Here is a 26,214-nt window from a genome sequence, read left to right on the forward strand (position 1 = left end):
CTCTGTACCCCTCACTATGTATCATCATCCACTTATCAGAGAAAAAATTTAGCCTTTGGTTTTTTGGGCTTGGCTTATTTCACTTTTCATGATATTCTCCAACTCCATCCATCTACCAGCAAATGCCATAATTTTATTCTTTATAATTGAGTAATGTTCCACTGTGTATATATACCATAGTTTCTTTATCCACTTATCAATTGAAGGGCATCTAGGTTGGTTCCACAATCTAGCTATTGTGAATTGAGCAGCTATGTACATTGATGTGACTGCCTCACTGTAGTATGCTGACTTTAAGTCCTTTAGGTATAAACCAAGGAGTGGGATAGCTAGGTCAAATGGTGGGTCCATTCCAAGTTTTTTGAGAACTCTCCATACTGCTTTCCAGAGTGGTTGAACCAATATGCAACTCCACCAGCAATGTATGTGTACGCCTTTTTCCCCACATCCACACCAACACTTATTATTGCTTGTGTTCTTGATAATAGCCATTCTAATTGGAGTTAAATAAAATCTTAGGGTGGTTTTGATTTGCATTTCTCTAATTACTAAGGGATGATGAGCACTTTTTCATAAATTTGTGGATCACCTGTATATCTTCTTCTGAGAAGTGTCTGCCCAGTTCCTTAACCTTTATTGATTAGGTTCTGTGTATTTTTGGTGTAACATTTTTTAAGTTCTCTATACATTTTGGAGATTAGTGCTCTGTCTGAAATGTGTGTGGAAAAGATTTTCTCCCATTCTGTCAGCTCTCTTTTCACATTATTGATTGTTTCCTTTGCTGAGAAAAAGCTTTTTAGTTTGAATTCATCCTATTTATTGATTCTTGCTTTTATTTCTTGCGCTCTGGGGGTTTTGTTAAAGAAGTCTGCTCCTAAGCCGACATGATGAAGATGCGGGTCTACTTTTTCTTCTATTTGGTGAAGGGTCTCAGATCTGATTCCTAGATCCTTGATCCATTTTGAGTTGAGTTTTGTACAGGTTGAGAGATAGGGGTTTAATTTCATTTTACTGCATATGGATTTCCAGTTTTCTCAGCCATTTGTTGAAGAGGCTGTCTTTTCTCCATTGTATGTTTTTGGCACCGTTGTCTAGTACGAGATAAATACCTTTGTGGGATTTTCTCTATGTCTTCTGTTCTGTACCATTGGTCTACCTGTCTATTTTGGTACCAATGCCATGCTGTTTTTGTTACTATTGCTCTATAGAAGAGTTTAAGATCTGGTATTGTGATACCTCCTGTATCATTCTTCCTGCCCAGAATTGCTTTGGCTATTCTGGGTCTTTTGTTCTTCCAGATGAATTTCATAATTGGTTTTTCTATTTCTATGAGGAATATCATTGGAATTTTAATTGGAATTGCAATAACTCTGTATAGCTCCTTTGGAAGTATGGCCATTTTGATAATACTAATTCTGCCTATCCAAGAACACAGGAGATCTTTCCATCTTTTTACGTCTTCCTCAATTTCTTTCTTTAATGTTCTGTTGTTTTTGTTGCAGAGTTCTTTCACCTCTTTTATTAGATTGATTCCCAAGTATTTTTTTCTTTTGAGGTTATTGTGAACAGAGTTGTTTTCCTCATTTCTCTTTCAGATGATTCATCACTTATGAATAGAAATGCATTAGAGTTATGTGTGTTGATTTTATATCCTGCTATTTTGCTGAATTCATTTATAAGGTCTAGAAGTTTTCTGGTAGAGTTTTTTTGGATCCTCTAAATATAGAATCATGTCATCAACAAATAGTAACAGCCTGAGCTCTTCTTTTCCTATTCGTATCCCTTTAATTTCTTTGGTTTGTCTAATTGCTCCAACTAGTATTTCAAGCATGATGTTGAATAGAAGTGGTGAAAGAGGGTATCCCTGTCTTGTTCCAGTTTTTAAATGGAATGCTTTCAGTTTTTCTCCATTAAGAATGATGCTGGCCATGGGCTTAGCATAAATAGCCTTTACAATGTTCAGGTATGTTCCTACTATAAATCCCTATTTTTTCTAGTGTTTTGAGCATGAAGGGCTATTGTATTTTGTCAAACACTTTCTCTGCATTATTGAAATAGTAATATGATTCTTAACCTTAAGTCTACTTATGTGATTAATTACATTTATTGATTTCTGAATGTTGAACCAACCTTGCCTTCCTGGTACAAACCCCACCTGATTGTAGTACACTATCTTCTTATTATGTTTTTGTGTGCAATTTGCTAGAAATTTGTTAAGGATTTTTGTGTCTATATTCATCAGAGATATTGGTCTAAAGTTTTCTTTCCTTGATGTGTCTTTGTCTGGTTTTGGTATCAGAGTGATACTAGATTCATAGGATGAATTTGGAATGGTTCCCTCCTTTTCTATTGTATGAAATACTTTCAGGAGTATTGGTATAAATTCTTCTTTGAAGGTCTTGTAGAATTCAGCTGAGAATCTGTCTGGTCCCAGGCTTTTCTTGGTTGGTAGGCTTTTGACGGCTTCTTCTATATCATTGCTTGAAATTGATCTGTTTAAATTGTGTATGTCCTCCTGGTTCAGTTTGAGCAGATCATATGTCTCTAGAAATTTGTCAATGTCTTTGAGATTTTCTATTTTGTTGGAGTATAGATTTTCAAAGTAGCTTCTAATTATGTTATGCATTTATTTCAATGGTGTCTCTTGTAATATTTCTTTTTTCTTCACAAATTTTAGTAATTTGAGTTTTCTCTCTCCTCTTTGTTAGTGTGGCTAAGGGTTTATCTATTTTGTTTACTTTTTCAAAGAACCAACTTTTTGTTTTCTCAATTTTTTGAATTATTTCTTTTGTTTCAATTTTATTGATTTCAGCTCTGATTTTAATTATTTCCTGTCTTCTACTACTTTTGTTATGTTCTTCTTTTTCCAGGGCTTTGAGGTGTAATGTTAGGTAATTTAGTTGTTTTATTCTTTTCTTGAATGTGCTCCATGCCATGAATTTACCTCTTAGTACCGCTTTCGTAGTGTCCCAGAGATTTTGATATGTTGTATTGTCATTCTCATTTACCTCTAAGAATTTTTTTTATCTCTTCCCTGATGTTTTCTGTTACCCATGTTTCATTCAATAGCATATTATTTAGACTCCAGGTGTTGGAGTAGTTTCTGGTTTTTATTTTGTCATTGATTTCTAATTTCTTTCCATTATGATCTGATAGAACACAAGGTAGTATCTCTATTTTTTTGCATTTACTAAGGGCTGCTTTTTGGCATAACATATGGTCTGTCTTCGAGAAGGTTCCATGTGCTGCTGAGAGGAAAGTGTATTCACTCATTGATGGATGGAATTATCTATATACATCTGTTAAGTCTAATTTATTGATTGTGTTATTGAGTTCTGTGGTTTCTTTGTTTAGTTTTTGTTTGGAAGATCTGTCCAGTGGTGACAGCAGTGTGTTAAAGTCACCCAGAATTATTGTGTCATGGTATATTAGATTCCTGGAATTGAGAAGGATTTGTTTGATGTACAAGGATGTACTGTTGATTGGGGCATAAATACTCACGACCATTATGTCTTCCTGATTTATGGTTCCCTTAAGCAGTATGAAATGTCCTTCTTTATTTCTTCTAACTTTGGCTTGAAGTTCACTTTATCTGAAATAAGGATAGAAAACCCTTTTTTTTTACTGAATCTGTGTGCATGGTAGGTTTTTTTCCCATCCTTTCACCTTTAGTCTGTGGATGTCCTTTTCTATAAGCTGAGTCTCTTAAAGGCAGCATATTGTTAGGTCTTTCTTTTTAATCCAATCTGTCAGTCTATGTCTTTTGATTGATGAGTTTAGGCCATTACTCTTCAGAGTTACTATTGAGATATGATTTGTTTTTTCCAGGCATTTTGGCTTATTTTTGGTTTTTAACTTGACTTGGTTTCTCCTTTGATTGACTTTTCCTTTAAGGTAATTCCTCCCTTTGCTGACCTACATTGTTTTTCATTTCTTCCTCATGGAATATTTTGCTGAGAATATTCTGTAGTTCAGGCTTTCTATTTGTAAATTCTTTAAACTTTTGTTTATCATGGAAGGATTTTATTTCATCTTCAAATCTGAAGGTTTGTTTTGCTGGGTATAGGATTCTTGGTTGGCAATCATGTTCTTTCAGAGCTTGAAATATGTTGTTTCAGGCTCTTCTAGCTTTTAAGGTCTGGGCTGAGAAATCTACAGTTATCCACATTGGTTTCCCCCTATATGTAATCTGATGCTTTTCTCTCACAGCCTTTAAAATTCTATCTTTATTTTGTATGTTAGGCATTTTCATTATAATGTTCCTTGCTGTGAATCTGTTGTAATTTTGTGCATTTGGTGTTCTGTAAGCCCCTTGTAGTTGATTTTCCATTTCATTCTTCAGGTTTGGGAAATTTTCTGATATTATTTTACTGAATAGGTTGTTCATTCCTTTGGTTTGTATCTCGTGCCTTCCTCAATCCCGATAATTCTTAAATTTGATCTTTTCATAATGTCCCATAGTTATTGGAGGTTTCATTCATGATTTCTTACCATCTTCTCTGTTTGGTAAACTTTATTTTCAATATTAAATATTTTGTCTTCATTGTCTGAGGTTCTGTGTTCCAAGTGATCTAGTCTATTGGTGATGCTTTCCACTGAGTTTTTTAAATTTGGTTTATTGTTTCCTTCATTTGAAGGATTTCTACTTTTCTTTTTTCTTTTTAGAATCTCTATCTCTTTGTTGAAATGATCTTTTGCTTCCTGCAGTTGCTCTTTCAACTGCTTATTGGAGTGATCATTCATTGCCTGCATTTGCTCTCTTCTCTCATCCTTTGCTTCATGAATCATTTTAATTATGTGAACTCCTTTTTTGACACTTAATAATCTGAACTCCTTTTCTGACACATCTTCTACCATGCTGTCACTGGATTCTATTAATATAGAATCTTGTTTTGTTGGAACACGTTCTTTCCTTGTTTTTTCATGTTGTTCACGTATTTTCTCCTCTAGCAGTGCAGATCTGGGGTATTGCAGTTTCCCCCTATAGGCTTACAGTTACCTTGCAGGTTTCCAAAACCTCTTATTCAAGGGGGAGATCGATATTAGCAGCACCCCATATAGACAATATGCAGCCCTAAACCAAATAGCCCCTACGAAGACGTTAACAATATTGTCATAATAAACAAAGAGGATGAGTTCAATTATTATCTACAGTACAACGAATAGAGTTGCAATGAGGTCTGCAGTTTCTAATGGAGGACAAATAGGGTGGGGAAGGGTGTAGGATGTAACTGTTAATGGGATAAGAAAAGAGTATATAGAAGTTCTAGATTGTAGGAAGAGTGAAGGTGTAATTAAAAGAAGTTGGTTGTTAGCATGAGAAAAAGGAGAAGGAGACTCTGAGGAAACAGGTAAATAAAAGGAAAATAGAGAGCAAGAAAAATGAAATAAAAATTTTAAAATTTTCAAAAAAGAGAAAAACAATTCTACACTTTAACAGTCATTTACTATTCAAAACTCCCAGTCTTTAGTAGCCTGATGCATGAGAGGTACCTGACAATGCACTTCCAATCTCCAGTATGCATCTCAGGTTGGGATTTGCCCCACCTAAAGATGGCAGTTTCTGCTTCCAAGATTATCCAAGATGGTCACACTGGCTTCCAAATGTATTGGCAAATGGGGAGCTGCAGTGCAGGGCGGGGGGGGCACCGAGTCCAAGGGGGGGTGCGGTTGGTCAAGCTGGGGGTCCTGGAGGTGGGGTGCAGTCAGTTGGGCTGGGGGTCCTGCAGGTCCTGGCTGTTGTCCCAAAATGGTGGCAGCCGCGTGTAACAAAACCTGCAGATACTGTGACAGTGGACTTGCAAGCAACAGTGGGCAGCTGGCAATCTGCTGGAGGTCTGCATTACCAGCAGACAATCGGCAGGTGGACCTCAGGCAGTGGGTGAGGTCAAAGGCAGGCAATGGGCAGGCAAGAGGCAGGCAAATGGGCAAATGGTGGATGATAGGCAGCAATCAGTGAGCAATCTGCACTCAAAAAGTAGTCAATATGCTGGCAGACTGTGGGTGATCGAGGTGGACAAATAGGGTAAACAGCAGGGGATTGATGAGCAGCAAAGACTGCCTCACAGAGAAACAGATTTTCCTCTGCTTGAAACCCAAGTTACAGAGCAACAAGGAATGCAGCCTCCCTCTAGTCCACCATTTTGGATCTCTCCAAGAAGTAGCAATTTTAAATTGTTCCCATATGTGATATTTGGGATGGCTAATGATGCACTTTTACCACCTAAAATGAATAATTTTAGATCCAACTGATGTTAATGATGTGTTCACATAGCAGAATGGCAAATTCAAGTTCTTTTAGAGTTTCATTTTGGTCAAGCAGAAGATACTAACTAAAATTTATATATGCATTGTCAGTGTGGAAGGTACCATGGTGCTTTCTTAGTTTCCTGGGACCCTTTAAGAGAACACAAAAAACTAGGTAACGTAAAACAGTAGAAATGTATTGTTTCACAGTTTTGTAGGCTGGAAGTCAGAAATCATGGTGTCCGTCTGCCATGTTCCCACTGAATCTTGTAGGGGAAGCTTCCCTTGCCTCGTCCTAGTTTCTGGTGACTTGCTCCCAGTAATTACTCTCCCTTGCCTTGAAACTGTCTTTCCAATCTCTGCCCCGTCATCATATAGCCCTCTCCCTACATGTCTCTGTCCTCACATGACCACCAGTCATTGAATAAGGGGCCTGCCCTACTTTAGTGTATAATGATCCTATTTCCAAATAAGGTCACATTCTGAAGTGGTCCTAGAGGTTAGAACTTCAACATATCTTTTTGGAGGAACCCAAAAACAAGCATAGTAGATTTAAATAGACCTTTATTCATATCCATGAACTAGTCATATAAGTCATTGAACCTATCTAAGCCTCAGTTTCCTAATCTATCACATAGGACTTTTGTGTTTAGATAGGGGGTTGTATAAATATGCTTTGAGAAATGCTTGGCAGGTGGTAAGCCTTTAACTACTAGTATCCTTGATTTTACTTTTCCAAGGTAGAAATAGAAACTTTGATCTCAAGGAATCTAGTTAGGTTTAACAATGGGATTAAAAGAAAATACCACCTTGATTTGTACTGTCTCTTTCTTGATCCCATATTACTCTTCAACTAGGTAATTTTCTGCTTCCGTTTACAACGAAACTCTATAAGAAGTATTGCCTAGTTTTATTTTTTTCTCTTTCCTCTCATTCCCTCTTGAGTCTACTCGAATCAAACATTCCCAGAAAGTGCTCTACCCAAATTTTTAAATAACCTCTATGTTGCTGTTCCAGAGGTAAATTTGCAGTCACCTTCCATGACAGCATTTGAAGCAGCTCAGCATGGCCTTTTTCTTGAAGCACTTTTTTTCACTTGACTTCCAGTAAACAATTTTTTTTCTTTTTTTTTTTTTTTGTTTGTTTTTGTTTTTGTTTTGTTTTTGTTTTGTTTTGGTTGGGGAGATTCTTCTTTCTACTTCACTAGTCACTTCTCCTCAGCCTTTTTTATCTTAGTCATCATGATTCCTAAATAGAGAAGCATCTTAGAGTTTGGTCTTCAGACATCTGAGCTATGATTACATTCACTTTTTGCCCTGCAGCTGTGACCCACCCTATCCTGAAATCCTTACTTCTCTTTCCAATTGCCTCCTGATACTTTGCTTGGATGACTAGTGGGCATCTCAAACTTCACATATCCAAAAATGAGGCCTTGACCCCTTCATCCCAACTCCTGCCTGCTCCTTCCATTGTCCTCCTCACCCAGCAAATGGAAATTATATTCTTCCAGTCCTTCAGGAAACAAATCTTGACCTCATCCCTGAATCCTCCTCCTCCTCATCCCACAGCCATTCCATTGGTGAATCCTGTTGGATCTACCAATGTGTGTCTGTGTGTGTCTGAAACCTAACCATTTTTCACTGCTCCCAGTCCAATCCCCACCCTTTTTAGCCATGTATGCAATCGTTTTTTTATGAGGTCTCTCTATTACCATGTTATGGTTTGTTTCTAGAATGTTCCCCTGAGTCTCATGTTGCAAGCATAGTCCCCAGTGTAAGTTTCAGACATGGGGTTTTTAGGCAATAATTAGATCATGAGGGCTTTGACCTCACTAGTGAATTAATAAACCAAGTGGATTAGTTAACAGCTAAATGGAATACTGAGAAGTGTAACCTGGTTGGAAGAAGCAGGTCCCTGGAGGCATGCCCTGAATGGGTTTATCCTCTCCCCAGCACACATGCGCGCTCGCGCTCTCTCTCTCTCTCTCTCTCTCTCTCTCTCTCTCTCTCTCTCTCTCTCTTTCTCTCTCTCTCTCTCTCTCTCTTCCTCCCTCTCTTGATTCCTGACTACCATAAGCTGAGAAACTCTGTCATTCCTTCTGCCATGGTGTTTCTGTCTTGAAGTCAGTCAACCATGGATAGAATTCTCTAAAACCATAAGCTAATATAGATCTTTCCTCCTTTAAATTTTCTTGTCAAGTATTTTGGTCACAGCAATGAAAGTTGACTAACAGAAATTTATATCAAAAAGTGGGGACATTGCTGTGACTATACCTTACCATGTGGTTCAGAAGATTTTTGGAACTATTTTATGGGAGGAATTTGAAGAAGTTTGCAGATGGAGGCTAGAAAAGCCTTATAATGTTGTAAGTAAACCTTAATGGACTATTCTGGTATAGTCTTGGAAGACCAGAATGCCAATAGGAATGTGGACAATGAAGATTGTTCTCATGAAGTTTCATATGGAAAGGAAGATTCTATTAGGAATTGTACTAGAGGCCATTCATGTTACACTTTGGGAAAGAAGTTGTTGCATTTTGTCCATATCCTGAGACTTAATGTGAGAACAAATCTTAAAAGTGATGAACAATTAATCTCCCATGAAAATTTCAAAGCATCACAGCATTCATTTGGTAGTGTGGGTATTTCTGGTAACTTCTAACCAGGCTTACTGTGAGAATTAGGAGCAAAAATCAGAAGGAAGGATTTGAAAATTTTGTAGCCTTGCCAGAAGAAAAAACTGCATGAAAAATTGGGGCCAACAAAGATGTGGTTGCTGAAGAGATCTGACCCACTAAAGAGAAACCAAGGACTTTTCAAATAGACAATAGGAAAGATGCCTTGAGGGCATCTCAGGAATCAGTAGGAGTCCCCCCATCCCTGCCCCCACATCAGACTGAAGAGCATAGAACAGAAAGCTTGTTTGAAAGATTTTGTTTTAAGAAGAGATCACAGGGATGCATTAGAAATTGTTTCCCCAGGATTTGTTTCACCATGCGTAGTCACCCAGGTACTCAGTCACCCAGGCTGCAACCATGGTCTTTAGGGTCCTAGCTACTGTTTGAGCTGGCGATAGACCTTGTCATCATCCACATAGTGTTGATTTTGCAAGAATGCAAAGTAATGGAATTATGGAGTCAGGGAGGCCCCCACCAAGATTTCAAAGGAAGGTCTGGGGAGACCATGCAATGTGTGTCAGGGTTGGCATTCCTATGGTAAGTCCCAGAGGGGGTTGATGCACGAAGCTGTGAGAGAGAAGCCAAAGCTGCAGTGAAGATCCCAGGAATTAAGAGATGCCAGGAATGTGAAATATCTGCTGAAGAAAGCTGCAGGAAATGAGCAGAGCCAGGTCAAGAGAGAGGCCATGAGGGCTGCAAACAGCAAGGCTCTAAGTGTGGGGTTCCCTCATATCTTTGGATCTCACATCTCACCACCATATGCCCCAGATGCTGGATGTAGAAATATAAGACTTGTTTGTCCTGCTTCATTTCAGCCTTAATTTTGTCTCATTTCTCCTTTCTTATGTCCCTATTCCATCCTTTTTAGAATGAGTATATTTGTTCTGTGCCATTGTATACTAGATGTATGTAGCTTGTTTTTTTATTTTTACAGGGGCTCACAGCTAAGAGTTTGCCTTGAGTCTCAGAGGAGACTTTGGATTAGGATTTTTGAGAATGATGGAACTATTAAGATTATGCGGGGCTCGGGATATAGCTCAGTTCGTAGAGTGCTTGCCTGTGAAGCACAAGGCCCTGGGTTCAATCCCCAGCACCACAAAAAAAAAAAAAAGTTTAGGGGGATTCTTGGAGATGGACTGAATGCACTTTGCATTGTAACATGGATATGAGCCTTTTGGGGGTCATAGGCAGAATGTTACAGCTTTGATCAGGAATGTCCCCCAAAGTCTCATGTCATAAGCATGGACCCCAATGCAGCAAGTTTCAGAGGTGGGGCTTTTAGGCAATGATTGGATCATTAGCTCTCCTGAATAGCTGAATACAATACTAGAGGGTATCACTAGTTGGAGGAAGTAAGCCACTGTGGGCCCACCCCGGATAGGTTTATCTTCTCGCCAGCTCCTTCTCCAACCAATCCACCCCTCCTCCCATGAGCTGAGCAGCCTTCCTCTGCCATGCCCTCCTGCCATGATACTTCTGTCTTGGAGCTAGCTGACTATGGGCTGAATCCCCCAAAATCATGAACCAAAATAAATCTTTCCTCCTCTAAGTAGTTCTTGTCATGTATATTGGTCACAGTGGTGAATACTGTCCTTGCATCCCCATCCTCCACCAAATTAGAGTCCACTCAAACCAGAGTGAGGCTTTAAAGTACATATTAAATCATATTAATCCTCTGCTTAAAACTCTTGCTAGGCTCCCTGTTTCTCTCAATAAATCCAAAACTCTTACCATGGTCTGAAAAACTGTAAGTGATCTGAAGCTGTTGTCATTATTGCTTCTTTACTTCTGCTTTCTCTTTATAATTTTGGTGGTCTGTGGCTGCTTCTTAAGTAAAAAGTAAAATGACTAGAGTATTTGTTTTTAGTCTTTTTTTGTCTGCATTTAAAGCTATAAACAAAAATAAAGCTATGACTTCTTCACTATAAATGCTTCATCCCACTAGACTTTACATACAGTGTTCTTATTGTCATTTTCTTCTAAATCATTCTTAATTTTTATCTTTGGTCATTTAATAATATTTTTAAATCAGCAGTGAAACCAGGGGTTAGGGCATAGATACTAGAAAAACAAGGTTACTGACTGAATGAAGGATTAAGGTAGCATTCCAAGCTGAGTACACAGCACACAAAAAAGGCCTCTTGGTAGAAAGACCATGGCAGGTTTGTGGAACTGAAATTAGTTCAATATGACTAATAGAGCATTGGGCAAAAAGTGGCAAGAGACAAACCTTGCTACATAAATAGGGATCCGGGCTAGGGTTGTGCCTCAGTGAGAGAGGCATGTTTAGTGTACATGAAGATCTGGGTATGATCCCTGCCATCAAAACTGAGAGAGACCATGTTGCTAAGCAATTTGGATATTATATATAATCTTAAAACCATGTATAGTTTTGTTTTGTGAGGTTTTAAATATTAGCTATCATTAGATTGTATGAATTCTAAAATTACTTTTTCATTCAACAAAGAGTATATCATGTCATTCTCCCACATGTTTCTCCCCTTCCATCTTGTGATTTATTGCATTTATTTCTGATTAGGTAACTTTGATTAGGATATAATTTATGGCAATATATTAAAATGTTAATGACTTAGTTTCCAAGTGTAAGATGCATAAGCACAACATATCTCTTATCCTATGGATCCATCTGTCTTCCTCCTGTCAACCAGTCATCTCTGGTGTCTTCTGAAAACATCTCTAGGGGCATATCTTCTTTCAGATGTGCCCCTAGAGAGCACACAAAAGAATTTGAAAGAAAAAACAGTCCAACTATTCTTTTACTTATACATGTGGCAACAAAACCAAAGAGATCAAGACACTTACCCTCCCTGAACCGGTAGAGGAGGGCTTTGTTTTATACCATTCCTACTCACTCTCTCATCTATTCCTTCATGCTAATTACATTAGTCTGTTAGGGCAGCCAACAAAATAAATCAGGCTGGGTGGCTTAAACAACAGAAATTTATTTTCTCACATTTCTCTCAGTCAGAGATCAGGTAGTGTAGGATTGGATTCCTGTGAGACCTCTATTCTGACTTGCAGACAGCTATTTCCTTACTGTGTCCTCCCATGGACTTTCTTCTCTGTGGGCATAGAGAGAAATCCCAGAGTTCTCTTCCTCTTCTTATAAATGAAGTCCTTATGAAGGACTTCATTTAACCTTAAGTACCACCTTAATTTGGAAGCCCAACCTCCAAATGTAATCACAGTGGGGATTAGGGCTTCAACATATGAATTTAAGGGGAACACAAATCAGTCTATAACACAATCCTTCCTAATAATACTATTCTTGCCATACTCCTACTATTACTTAATACATTTAATTCCAGATCTTTTTTCCCTATGTAAATGATACATATATATGTATACATATGTGTGTGTTTGTGTGTGTGTGTGTGTGTGTGTGTGTGTGTGTGTGTGTGTGTATGAGACAGAGAGAGAGATACAGTAAATGTAAGGAGAAAATGGTTTCTAGAAGTAGGAAAGAAGTTCTCTAATACAATGTAAAGTTATGATTCAAACTTGAAACCTCTAATTTTCTCAAAGTATATATATATATAGTCATCACAAAATATTTTAGTTAAAAGTATATTTAAATAAAACAGCATGATTTATAGTTATTTAGAATAACATACTTGTCTCTTTCTTTCAGATTATTATGGGAACATTGTGGCAAAAATGGAAAATAATATGATGTTTTATTTTAAGATTAATATTAGAGAAGCAGTAAAGCTACATTTATGGATAACTGATAGAATAAAATCATTTTTGTTTATTAGCTCATCTGCTCAAGTATGCTTTGTGTATGTTTTTGACGATGGCACACTACACATAAAAGAATATCCCTTAAATCTGGAAGTAAGAAGCTCAACTTTCCTGACAAAAGAGGGATGTCCATATAGGGCATTTCACAATAATATTTCCCACATGTTTTACTTTTTGGACAAGGGAGATGTCCTATCCGTTTGGGCTCAAATAGTTTATCCAGAAAACTTTGGTCTACATATTATTATGGACTACTATGGCCCAAAAATATTAGAATGGAAAAAAAAGCATGAATTATGAAATTGCCTTAGGACACTGCTCTAAAACTCTGGTAAGTTAATATTTTAATTTCCTTCATTTGATTTTAATAAATACAAATGTATAACATTGACATTTTTACATGCAGATTTCTCTTCTAGATTTAGCTGGGAAAATGTTGAAAGTATGGGTTTTTTTAAATAAATTTTGACCATAAGTTCCTGAGCCACAGTTTTCACTATATAGATATTTAAGGCCTCTTTGCTACCTAAAAACGTTCTTTTCAAAACTCCTTTTTGTCACTTATAAGGTTCACTTCTGTCTTAGTCCATTTTTAGATGAATATCTGAGACTGAGTAAATTATAAAGAATAAAAATTTATTAGCTCTCAGTTCTAGAGATTGGAAAGCCCCGAAGCATGGAGCTGGCCTCTGGTGAGGCCTTCTTGCTGCATCATAACATGGCGGAGGGCAACACATGGCAAGACAGCTAGCTCAACTCTCTTCTTATAAAGTTACTAATGTCATCATGGAGGTCTCACCCTCATGACCCTCATCCAATCTTAATTACTTTCCAAAGGTCCCACATCCAAAATACATTAACATGAATTTGGGGATTAAGTTTCTAACATAAAAACTTTTAAGGAACACACTCAAACCAAGGCCTGTCCCCTGCCCCTCTCTCTCAGCCTTTTTTGTAGAGTTCTGTTATATATTATAGTATAAAAAACCACCTTAAAAATAATGGCTTCTAATAACAACCAGTTCAATTCTGTAGGCCAACAATTAGGCTCTGAGTAGCTGAGCAGTTCCGCTTGTTTCATCTGGGCTCACTCATGTGTCCCTGGTCATCTGGTTGTTCATCTAGGACTGGACAATCAAAGACAGCTTCATTGACATATCAGGTGATTGGTGCTAGCACTGCTTGTTAGTCTAAGAGGCCTCCGTCCCCCTGCTCCACATGGACTCTTAGCCCTTCAGCGGGCAGTCTCAAGGCAATGTTCAAAAATAAGCAAAAGCTATAAGACTTCCTGAGGTCTAGGTTTGACCACATTTTATTGGTCAAAGCAAGTCACCAGGTCAGCCCTAATTCACAGGATGGGGAAATAGAATCTACCTCTCACACAGTAATGACAAAATTACAGTATAAAAGGATAAGCACACAGGAAAGGGAAGAATTATTGCAGTCAACTTCGGAAATAATCTACCTTTGTAGGTATCAATATACTGTATATATTATTTTGTATACTGCTTTTCCAATTAATGTTATAACATAAACATTTGACATCTTCAGTTTCTTAAGAATTGTATAACTCAAGTGGCAGTTTCTGTTCCCTACTTCCCCTTTTTAGACTCAGCTTCCTCAAGCATATATAGTAGTGGACATCTTATCTGATACAGTGGGACGGGAAATGTTCCATTAATTCCAAAGCAGGAAATCATTAAAAAATTAATATATATTTTAACATTTTCCTTTAACTTAAATGAATGCATATTTATTAGTCAATTTTTTAATATAGGACCAAACGTTTTCTTTGAACTCAGGTCTTTTTGAAGTTCCTCATCTCCTTTCTTGTATTACTTTACTCATAATACATATCTCTGAGTTCCTATTTCAATTTCTTTGGTGTAAAGAAAATTTCAAAAAACATATAAAGATACTGAGAAAGAAATGAAAGTTCTAGATTTTTATAATTTTTTCCCAATCTTTCACTATCATCTTGTTCATACCTAATCTAGCCATTGCTTCAGTGACTTGCTTTAATCAAACTTTTCCAGAGAAATCAGCTTAGTTCCTAGGGAAACAACTCTATTTTCATTTTATACTCATTTAATCAGTACATAATATTTAATTTTATTTTATTAATTATAATAATATAAATAATAACATAATCTGCACAGTTTTGGCAGCAAAGCTGATGCAGATTTACATACAGTCCAAGGGTAAATCTCAAAACACAGGTTTATTTTTTTCAATATTTTTAAATTAGTTATTGACGGACCTTTATTTTATTTACTCATTTATATGTGGTGCTGAGAATCGAACCCAGTGCCTCACATGTGCTAGGCAAGCCCTGTACCACTGAGCCATGACCCTAGTCCCTCAAAACAGTTTTGAGTGACAAACCATTTGAAATCTTTGTTAGTCCATTTGGGCTGCTATAATAAAAATAGCTTAAACTGTGTGGCTTATAACAAAAGAAATTTACTTCTCACAGTTCTGGAGGCAGAGCAATTCAAGATCAAGGTGCCAGCAGAGTCCTTGTATGCTGAGGGCCTGCTTTCCCATAGGCAACATCTGGCTATGTCTTCATAAGACAGAAGGGAAAGGCAGTTCTATGGGAAATGTTTTATAAGGGCACTAATCATGTTCGTGAGTTTCTGACCTCATGACCTATTCACATCCCAGAGATATCCCATCCTAAAACTATCATATTTGTGGTTAAGTTTTAGCATATAAATTTGGGAGGACACAAGGACACAAACATCCAGATTTTAGCACCATCATTTAATAACATTTATGAATATTGCAAATACATAAAGTGTACGCAATATCATATGCCCAAAGCTGGGTAGCACATAGCTGTAGACCTAGCCTCTTGGGAGACCAAGACAGGAGGATTTGTTGAGCCCAGGAGTTCAAGACCAGACTGGTCTTGAATAGTTGAGACACAATCTCACACACACAAAAAAGAAAAACATCATACAAGGATACAAAGACACCCAAAGATTTATATCAAACAAATGTGTTTGATTAAAAAAAATATGAGTGTTTCCTGTCAGGGAAGAAAGTGAGAGGAGAAGACACATAAGAAAAGTAAAATACAATATGTAATGAGTCTGGATTGTGTACCTAGAAACGAGGGCTATATCTAACTCATGGTTTTCTTTCTAAGAACTGGATGTGTAACATGTATTGATCCGTTTGCAATTTAGCTCTTCAAAATACTAGTTACCCATCAAAATATATAAGTGATGAATGACAATATAATATCAAAATTTGTATTCTCTTGTTTTTTATTTTTCCATATTTTTATTGATGCATTATAATTACAGTTAAAATTTTACCTAATAGCGACTATTTATATATAATTTATATATTATAATGTGTGCATAATTATACATAATGGATACATAAGGTTTTGTTGTTACATATTCATACATGCACATGATATAATAATATAACTGGACCAATATCATTCCTCCTTCCCCCAGTCCCTTTCCTCTACTCTACTGATCTTCCTTCAATTTTCATGAGATTCCCCCTCATCTTTCTTTTCCTTTTTCCTCTCCAGCCTCCATATGAGAGAAAGCATATGACCCTTGACTTTCTGAGTTTGACATACCCCCAGTGACCCATCTCCTCCAGCCATGCCCCACCTGTCTACAGTTACCAGCCAGTTAGTCTGTTCAAACTAGGATGGCGTGATTATGTTACACTCTCATAATCTTATCATTTCAGCTCCTGCATTAACATAGAGCTTTTGGGGGATGGCTCGTATTCAAAACATAACATTGTTCTTATTGGATATTTTTGTCATAGTGATGAAAAGCTGATTAACAGTGATATTAATATAACCACTAGAACCTTCTTTTGATTAACATTAGCATTCCCATCCTTAACACTAATTACTTGTGTCTTTATACAAATTTTTTTTTGGGGGGGGGGGGCTACTGGGGATTGAACCCAGGGGCACTTTACCAATGGGCCACATTCCCAGCCCTTTTAATGCTTTATTTTGAGACAGGGTTTCACAAAGTTCCAGAGGGCCTTGCTAAGTTGCTGAGGCTGGCTTTGAACTCACAATCCTGCCTCAACTCCCTGAATTAAAATGTATTTTTTAAGTTGGGTCTTGTTTGTTCATCTAATCTGAACATTTTTGCCTTTTTTATTGGGTGCATTTAATGTGATTTTTTTATATGACTGGGTTTTTATATACCATTTGACTATTTGTCTTCGATCTGTCCCCTTTGTTTCTTCTTTTTCTACTTTTTCTGCATTCTTTTTTATTTAATATTCTTATGATTCTATTACATTTTCTTTGGGGTATTTTAACTATTGATATTTGTTTTGTTTTGTTTTTTTGGTTGCGTTAGAATTTATGGTACATCTTCACTTACCTCTGTCTGACCTCCAAATTATTATATCACTTTATGTATGGTTTAAAAAACTTATAATGGTATACTTCCATTTTTTCCTTTCACAGCCTGTGTGCTATTAATGTCATACATTTTACTTCCACATATTTTATAAACTTCACAATGCATTACTATTATTTCTGCTTTACATAGTCAATTGTCTTTTCACAGAGACTTGATTAACAAAAAAACATTTTATATTTATGCATGAATCTATACTGACCGGTACTCTTCTTTCCTTTTTGTAGATCCAGATTTCCATGTAGTATAATTTTCTTTTTGATTGTCGATTTTTGCTTTACATATTTTGGAATATGTTATTCAATATATAAAAAAATTTAAATTCTCTTTCATATGAAGTAACCATCCTTTCTAGTAATATTTTTGCCTTGAAGTCTATTTTGTTTCATATTAAATACTGCTGTATCAGCTTTCTTTTACTTAGTATTTTCATCAATTTCTTTGTTTGTTTGTTTGTACTGGGGATTGAACCCAAGAGTGCTTTACCACTTAGCTACATCTCCAACACATTATTTTTTTTCAGAGAGGCCCTCCCTAAGTTACTGAGGTAGGCCTCAAACTTGCAATTTTCCTGCCTCAGTATCCCAAGCCATTGGGATTATAGGCATGCACCACTGTACCTGGCAAGATTTCCTTTAATTTTAACTTTTATTTCACCTTATATTTTACATATATTTCCTAGAATTATCACAGATTTGTGTTTTCAAAATTTTTCTATTTTTATCCAGTCTGAAAATACTTGACTTTCAATCACAGTATTTAATCTGTTTATATTCATTGCAATAAATGCCATATTTGGAAGTTTGCCTTCCACTTATTTTATGTTCCTTTTTTTCAATATTTTTACATATTTTTTTATCATTTCATTTTCCCCCTACTTCTAGTTTAGCAGTTATATACTCTATTTCTCATAGGATTTCCTTACAAACTCTTTTCCCAACTCATGTTATCATAGCCATAAATTTTAATCCCATTTTATTTTTATAATAGTAGATAATTTTATTATAATTCTATACAGCAGTGTGTATTTACCCATCCTTACCTTTTTAAAAAACATGTGCCCCCATCCTGTGTTTTTTTTCCTTCTGTTTTAGGTACATAGTGAGTAGTTCTTTGTGATTAAATACTCAATATTTGTTTGTCTGAAGACATCTTCATTTTACCTTCATTCTTAAAAAACATTTTTCTGAATATAGACCTCTAAGTTGATGATTGTTTTCTTCAAACACATTAAAAATATCATTCTAGGGCTGGGGCTGTACCTCAGTGATAGAACACTGGCCTGGCATGAGTGAGGCACTGGGTTTCATCCTTAGCACCACATAAAAATAAATAAATAAAATAAAAGTATTGTGTCCATCTAAAACTAAAAATCAAAAAATATGTATCATTCTATATTTTTTTTGGCTTGCATTTTTGTTGTTAAGATATCACTTGTAATCTTAACTTTCATCCCTCAGAGAGCCTTTAAAATTTTGTTCTTTGCTTTCTCTAGCTTTACTACACTGTGTGCAGATTTGAGTCTCTGTGCTTTTACCCTGCTTGAAATTTCTTGGGCTACTTTAATACGTAGATCATCATGTTCATCAGATAGCTTGTCAGATACCGTCAATACCTCTTTCTCCTTCTTCTTCTCTTCTATAATACCAACTGGTCATGGTAAACTTCCTCAATTTCCCAGGAGCCTTTAAATCTCTTCTATATTGTTCATCCTTTCATCTCTCTAGAATGTATTCTTATAGTTTCTTCTGATCAGTCTCCCACTTTAGTACTTCATTTTGGTTGTTGCTATTTTGTTTAATTTTGGTTTTGCCTAGTCTGCTGCCAAAATTATATTTGACATTTAAAAGATTATTTGTTTATTAAAATTATAGTTGCTTACTCAAATTTGATTGATGTTATTGATGTTCTAAAAGTTTTGTTGTTTTAAAATACATGGACACATCTTACAGTTTCATCCACAGTACAGATATATTCAATTTTATCATTTATTCCTATGAAACCATTTCTTCATTATTTATATTTCTTTGGTTTTTAAGTAGAGGATTGCATTCACAAAATGTAATTTTATATAGTACCGTAATGTAGATATAGTTTCAGTGTTTATTATGTAAAATAATATGTATATATGTAGGTTGAATTGCAAACCCAAGTTTGAGCATAATTTTTTTTCCTTTTTTTTTTTTTTTTTTTCTTCTTCAGTGAAGAGTTTGTTCCATTTCTTTGCCCATTTATTGACTGGGTTATTTGGATTTTTTTTTTTTTTTTTTTTTTTTTTTTTTTTTGGTGTTGGGTTTTTTTTAGTTCTTTATATATCCTGGAGATTAATGCTCTATCTGAGGTATAGGGGGCAAAGATATTTTCCCATTCTGTAGGCTCTCTCTTCACACTCTTGGTTGTTTCCTTTGCTGTGAAGAAGCTTTCTAGTTTGATACCATTTCATTTAATGATTCTTATTTTACTTCCTGTGCTTTAGGAGTCTTGTTGAGGAAGTTGGTTCCTAAGCCAACATGATGGAGATTTGGGCTTACTTTGTCTTCTATAGGTACAGGGTCTCTGGTCTAATGCCTAGGTCCTTGATCCACTTTGAGTTGAGTTTTGTGCAGGGTGAGATATGGGTGTTCAATTTCATTTTGCTACATGTGAATTTCCTGTTTTCCCAGCACCATTTTTTGAAGAGGTTGTCTTTTCTCCAGTGTATGTTTATGGTACCTTTGTCTAGTACGAGATAACTGTATCTATGTGGGTTTGTCTCTGTATCTTCTATTTTGTTCCATTGGTCTTCATGACTGTTTTGGTGCCAATAACATACCGACTTTGTTACTATAGTTCTGTAGTATAATTTGAGGGATGTTATTGTGATGTCTCCTGCTTCACTTTTGTTGCTGAGAATTGCTTTGGCTATTTTAGGCCTCTTGTTTTTCCATATGAATTTCCTGATGGCTTTTCTAGTTCTATGAAGAGCATCATTGGAATTTTAATAAGAATTATATTAAATCTGTATATTTAATATACAGATGGCTATTTTGCCAATATTGATTCTGCATATCCAAGAACACAGGAGATCTTTCCATCTTCTAAAGTCTTCTTCAGTTTTTTTCTTTAGCGTTCTGTAGTTTTCATTGTAGAGGTCTTTTACCTCTTCTATTAGATTGATTCCCAAGGTTTTTCTGGTTTTTGTTTTTTTAGGTTATTGTGAATGGGATAGTTTTCCTAATTTCTCTCTCAGTTGATTCATCACTGATGTATAGGAATGCAATTGAATTATGGTTGTTAATTTTATATACTGCTACATATGAATTTTGTGACTGCTTTTCTGTTTCTGTGAAATAGAAGATGCCAACTTCATTTATGAGTTCTAGAAGTTTTCTGGTGGAGTTCTTTGGGTTTTCTAAATATGGAATAATGTTGCCAGCAAATAGGGATAGTTTGAGTTCTTCTTTTCCTATTTATATCTCTTTAATTTCTTTCTTCTGTCTGTTTGCTCTGGCTAGAGATTCCAGGACTATGTTGAATAGAAGTGGTGAAAGAGGGCATCCCTGTCTTGTTCCAGTATTAAGAGGGAATGCTTTCAATTTTTCTTCATTTAGAATGATGCTGACTTTGTGTTTAGCATATATAGGTTTTACAATGTTCAGAGGTATGCTCCTATTTTTTCCTAGTGTTTTGAACATGAATGGATGCTGTATTTTGTGAAATGCTTTTTCTGCATCTCTTGAGATAATCAAGTGATTCTTGTCTTTGTGTCTATTCATGTGATGAATTACATTTGATTTCCATATGTTGAACCAACCTTGCATCCCTGTTGAGCACAATTTAAATGACAAGAGTAATCAAAACTTGAAGACTATAGCTACATTTCACTAAAGACAACATAACATGTTTGGTGCCTAATTGTAAGCAAGAACATTTTTGTAAGGTTACTCACCAAAAAGCACTATAGGGATGTAATTATTTCCCTTAATATACCTTGGAAAGGTATGGTTTATAATTTTTACCTCTATTATAATGTATATTCTGTAAATGATTTTTTACCCTGAACCAATAGCAACCTTATGGAATGCTAAAGATCAAAAAGAAACATAATCCAGGAGATCCAAGATGGTGGACTAGAGGTTGACTGTATCGCCCGTTGCTCCAGAACTCAGGATTCAAGAAGGGGAGGTATTGAGAGACTCTAACCAACATAGAGCCATGGGGTGAGTCTCTCCCACCGGGTGAAGCTCGGCCCGGGCAGCAGGCCCAGACAGTAGGCAAGTTCTCGGAGCAGGGCAGGGCAGCGAGAGTCTTCCCCAAGCAGCCCTGGTCCCTTCGGCAGCAGGTGCGGTCCACAGCCAGGTTCTCAGAGCAGGCCCGCCCAGTGAGAGCTTTTCTGCACAGAGCCAACCCCAAGCCCTGAACCCAGCAGCAGGCCCTGGCCTGCAGGCTGCTTCTCGGACCAAGGTAGGACAGCAAGAGGCTATCCCAAGCAGCCTGGCTCCCTCCGGCGATGGCAGGCCCTGTCTACAGCCAGCTTCTTGGATCAGGCCTGCCCAGTGAGAGGATTTCCATGCAGAACCAGCCCTGGACCCAATAGCGGGCTAGCGGCAGCTTTCTTTGGAAGCACTGCATTATCAAGTTCCTTCAAGACTTCAGGCTACTGAAGGCTGGGAGGTGATATATTGGAAATCTACAGAGACACTATAAGCCAACAGAGGAAATCTGCAATATCTCAGAGTCCCACTGATATCTGACCAATATGAGAAAACAAGGGAAGAAAATGTCCCAAACAAACCTAGATACTATATCAATAAAACCCAATGACAGCACAGCAGAAGAAATGTCAGAAAGGGAGTTCAGAATGTACATAATTAAAACAATCAGGGAAGCAAAAGAGGAAATGAAAGAGCAAATGCAGGCACTGAAGGAGGAGATGAAAGAGCAAATGCAGGCATTAAATGGTTGCACCAATCAACAGTTAAAAGAGCAAATACGGGAAGCAAAAGATCATTTCAATAAAGAGTTAGAGATACTGAAAAAAAAAACCAAACAGAAATCCTTGAAATGAAGGAAACAATAAACCAAGTTAAAAACTCCATAGAAAGCATAACCAATAGGATAGAACACCTGGAAGACACAACCTAAGATATTGAAGACACAATACTTAATCTTGAAAACAAAGTTGACCAAACAGAAAAGATGGTAAGAAATCATGAACAGAATCTACAAGAATCATGGGATATCATGAAAAGGCCAAATTTAAGACTTATTGGGATTGAGGAAGGCTTAGAGGAACAAACCAAAGGAATGAACAATCTATTCAATGAAATAATATCAGAAAATTTCCCAAATCTGAAGAATGAAATGGAAAACCAGGTACAGACCCACACCAAGGCACATTATTATGAAAATACCTAACATACAAAATAAAGACAGAATTGTAAAGACCATGAGAGAAAAGAATCAAATTACATTCAGGGGGAAACCAATAAGAATATCAGCAGATTTTTCAATCCAGACCCTAAAAGCTAGAAGGCCTGGAACAACATTTACCAAGCCCTGAAAGAAAATGGATGCCAACCAAGAATCTTATACCCAGCAAAACTTACCTTCAGATTTGATGATGAAATAAAATCCTTCCATGATAAACAAAAACTAAAGGAATTTACCAAAAGAAAGCCGGCATTACAGAACATTCTCAGCAAAATTCCATGAGGAAGAGATGAAAAAAACAATGCAAATCAGCAACAGGAGGAACTAGCCTAAAGGAATAGCCAAATAAAGGGGAAATCAAATCATGTCAAAAAACAAAAATGAGTCAAATGACTGGGAATACAAATCATATCACATAATAACCCAATGGTAATGGCCTGAACTCATCAATAAAAAGACATAGACTGGCAGATTGGATTAAAAAGAAAAATCCAAAAATATGCTGCCTACAAGAGACTCATCTCATAGAAAGAGATACCCATAGACTAAAGGTGAAAGGATGGGAAAAAACATACCATGCACACGGACACGGCAAAAAAGCTGGAGTATCCATCCTCATTTCTGATAATGTGGACTTCAAGCCAAAACTAGTCAGAAGGGATAAAGAAGGACATTACATACTGCTTAAGGGAAGCATAAATCAGCAAGACATAACAATCATAAATATCTACGCCCCAAACATTGGCTCATCCATGCACGTCAAACAAACCCTTCTCAATTCCAGAAATCAAATAGACCACAACAAAATAATACTAGGTGATTTTAACACACCTCTTTCAGCACTGGATAGATCTTCCAAACAAAAATAGAATAAAGAAACTATAGATCTCAATAACACAATCAACAATTTACACTTAACTACATATATAGAATATACCATCCAACAAAGAATGAATACACTTTCTTCTCAGCAGCACATGGATCCTTCTCTAAAATAGACCATGTTTTATGCCACAAAGTTACTGTTAGCAAATACAAGAAGATAGAGATACTACCTTGTATTCTATCAGATCATAATGGATTGAAATTAGAAATAAATGACAGGATATAAAACAGAAACTTCTCCAACACCTGGAGATTAAATAATACACTATTATTTGATGAATGGATAACAGAAGACATCAGGAGGAAAATAAAAAAAAATTCTTAGAAGTAAATGAGAACAAAGACACATCATATCAAAATCTCTGGGACACTATGAAAGCAGTACTTAGAGGAAGATTTATTTCATGGAGCACATTCAACAAAAGAAGAAAAAATCAATAAATAAATGGCCTAACACTACAGCTCAAAGCCCTAGAAAAAGAAGAGCAGACCAACACCAAAAGTAGTAGAAGACAGGAAATAGTTAAACTCAGAGCTGAAATCAACAAAATTGAAACAAAAGAAACAATAATCAAAAACATTAACAAAATAAAGAGTTCGTTCTTTGGAAAAATAAACAAAATTGATAACCCCTTAGCCACATTAACAAAGAGAAAGAGATAGAAAACTCAAATTACTAAAATTCAGAATGAACAAGGAAATATCACAACAGACACGAGTGAAATACAAAATATAATTAGAAGCTATTTTGAAAATCTATACTCCAACAAAACAGAAAACCTCGAAGACATCAACAAGTTTCTAGAGACATATGAATTACCTAAACTGAACCAGCATAACATGCAAAACTTAAATAAATCAATTTCAAGCAATGAAATAGAAGAAGTCATCAAAAGCCTACCAACAAAGAAAAGTCCGGGACCAGATGGGTTCTCAGCCAAGATCTACAAAACCTTTAAAGAAGAGCTCATTCCAATACTTCTCAAAGTATTCCATGAAATAGAAGAGAAGGGAACCCTCCCAAACTCATTCTATGAAGCCAGTATCATCCTGATAACTAAACCAGACAGAGACACATCGAGGAAAGAAAATTTCAGACCAATATCCTTAATGAACATCGACACAAAAGTTCTCAACAAAATTTTAGCAAATCGCATGCAAAAACATATTAAAAAGATAGTGCACCACGATCAAGTGGGTTTTATCCCAGGGATGCAAGGTTGGTTCAACATCCAGAAATCAATAAATGTCATTCACCATATCAACAGACTTAAAGTTAAGAATCACATGATTATTTCGATAGATGCAGAAAAAGCATTCGATAAAATACAGCATCCCTTCATGCTCAAAACACTAGAAAAAATAGGGATAGTGGAAATATTCTTCAACATTATAAAGGCCATCTACGCTAAGCCCATGGCCAATATCATTCTAAATGGTGAAAAACTGAAAGCATTCCCTCTAAAAACTGGAACAAGGCAGGGATGTCCTCTTTCACCACTTGTATTCAACATCGTCCTTGAAACTCTAGCCAGAGCAATTAGACAAACCAAAGAAATTAAAGGGATACGAATAGGAAAAGAAGAACTCAAACTATCCCTGTTCGCTGATGACATGATTATATATTTAGAGGAACCTGGAAATTCCACCAGAAAACTTTTAGAACTCATAAGTGAATTCAGTAAAGTAGCAGGTTACAAGATCAATGCTCATAAATCCAATGCATTTTTATACATAAGTGATGAATCTTCAGAAAGAGAAATTAGGAAAACTACCCCATTCACAGTAGCCTCGAAAAAAATAAAATACTTGGGAATCAATCTCACAAAAGAGGTGAAAGACCTCTACAATGAGAACTACAGAGCACTAAGGAAAGAAATTAAAGGAAACCTTAGAAGATGGAAAAATCTCCCATGTTCTTGGATAGGCAGAATTAATATTGTCAAAATGGCCATACTACCAAAAGTGCTATACAGATTCAGTGCAATTCCAATTAAAATCACAATGACATACCTTACAGAAATAGAGCAAGCAATTATGAAATTCATCTGGAAGAATAAGAAACCCAGAATAGCTAAAGCAATCCTCAGCAGGAAGAATGAAGCAGGGGGTATCACAATACCAGATCTTCAACTCTACTACAAAGCAATAGTAACAAAAACGGCATGGTATTGGTACCAAAATAGACAGGTAGATCAATGGTACATAATAGAGGACATGGACACAAACCCAAATAAATATAATTTCCTCATACTAGACAAAGGGGCCAAAAATATGCAATGGAGAAAAGGTAGCCTCTTTAACAAATGGTGCTGGGAAAACTGGAAATCCATATGCAACAGAATGAAATTAAATCCCTGTCTCTCACCCTGCATAAAACTCAACTCAAAGTGGATCAAGGACCTCGGAATCAGACCAGAGACCCTTCATCTTAAAGAAGACAAAGTAGGTCCAAATCTTCGACTTGTTGGCTTAGGATCAGACTTCCTTAACAGGACTCCCATAGCACAAGAAATAAAAGCAAGAATCAACAACTGGGATAGATTCAAACTAAAAAGCTTTCTCTCAGCAAAGGAAACTATCAGCAATGCGAAGAAAGGGCCTACAGAGTGGGAGAATATCTTTGCCACTCATACTTCAGAAAAAGCACTAATTTCCAGAATATATAAAGAACTGAAAAAACACTACACCAAGAATACAAATAATCCAATCAACAAATGGGTGAAGGAAATGAGCAGACACTTCACAGAAGAAGATCTACAAGCAATCAACAGATATATGAAAAAATGTTCAACATCTCTAGTAATAAGA

At 36.3% G+C, this 26,214-nt stretch overlaps 1 protein-coding gene across 1 annotated transcript in view; it reads left to right on the forward strand.

The window, feature by feature from the left end:
* Positions 1 to 26,214, forward strand: part of CATSPERE (catsper channel auxiliary subunit epsilon) — a gene marked incomplete at its 3' end in the record, with an annotated part of 219,030 nt that overhangs the window by 126,880 nt on the left and 65,936 nt on the right. The window contains exons 11-12 of the mRNA XM_079107281.1: positions 12,576 to 12,975; positions 18,201 to 18,207. Coding sequence (XP_078963407.1) covers positions 12,576 to 12,975; positions 18,201 to 18,207 — 407 coding nt within the window. The remainder of the gene's footprint in view (positions 1 to 12,575; positions 12,976 to 18,200; positions 18,208 to 26,214) is intronic.

Source organism: Sciurus vulgaris (assembly GCF_902686455.1).
Source record: "Sciurus vulgaris genome assembly, chromosome: 12".
NCBI classification, from domain to species: Eukaryota; Metazoa; Chordata; class Mammalia; order Rodentia; family Sciuridae; genus Sciurus; species Sciurus vulgaris.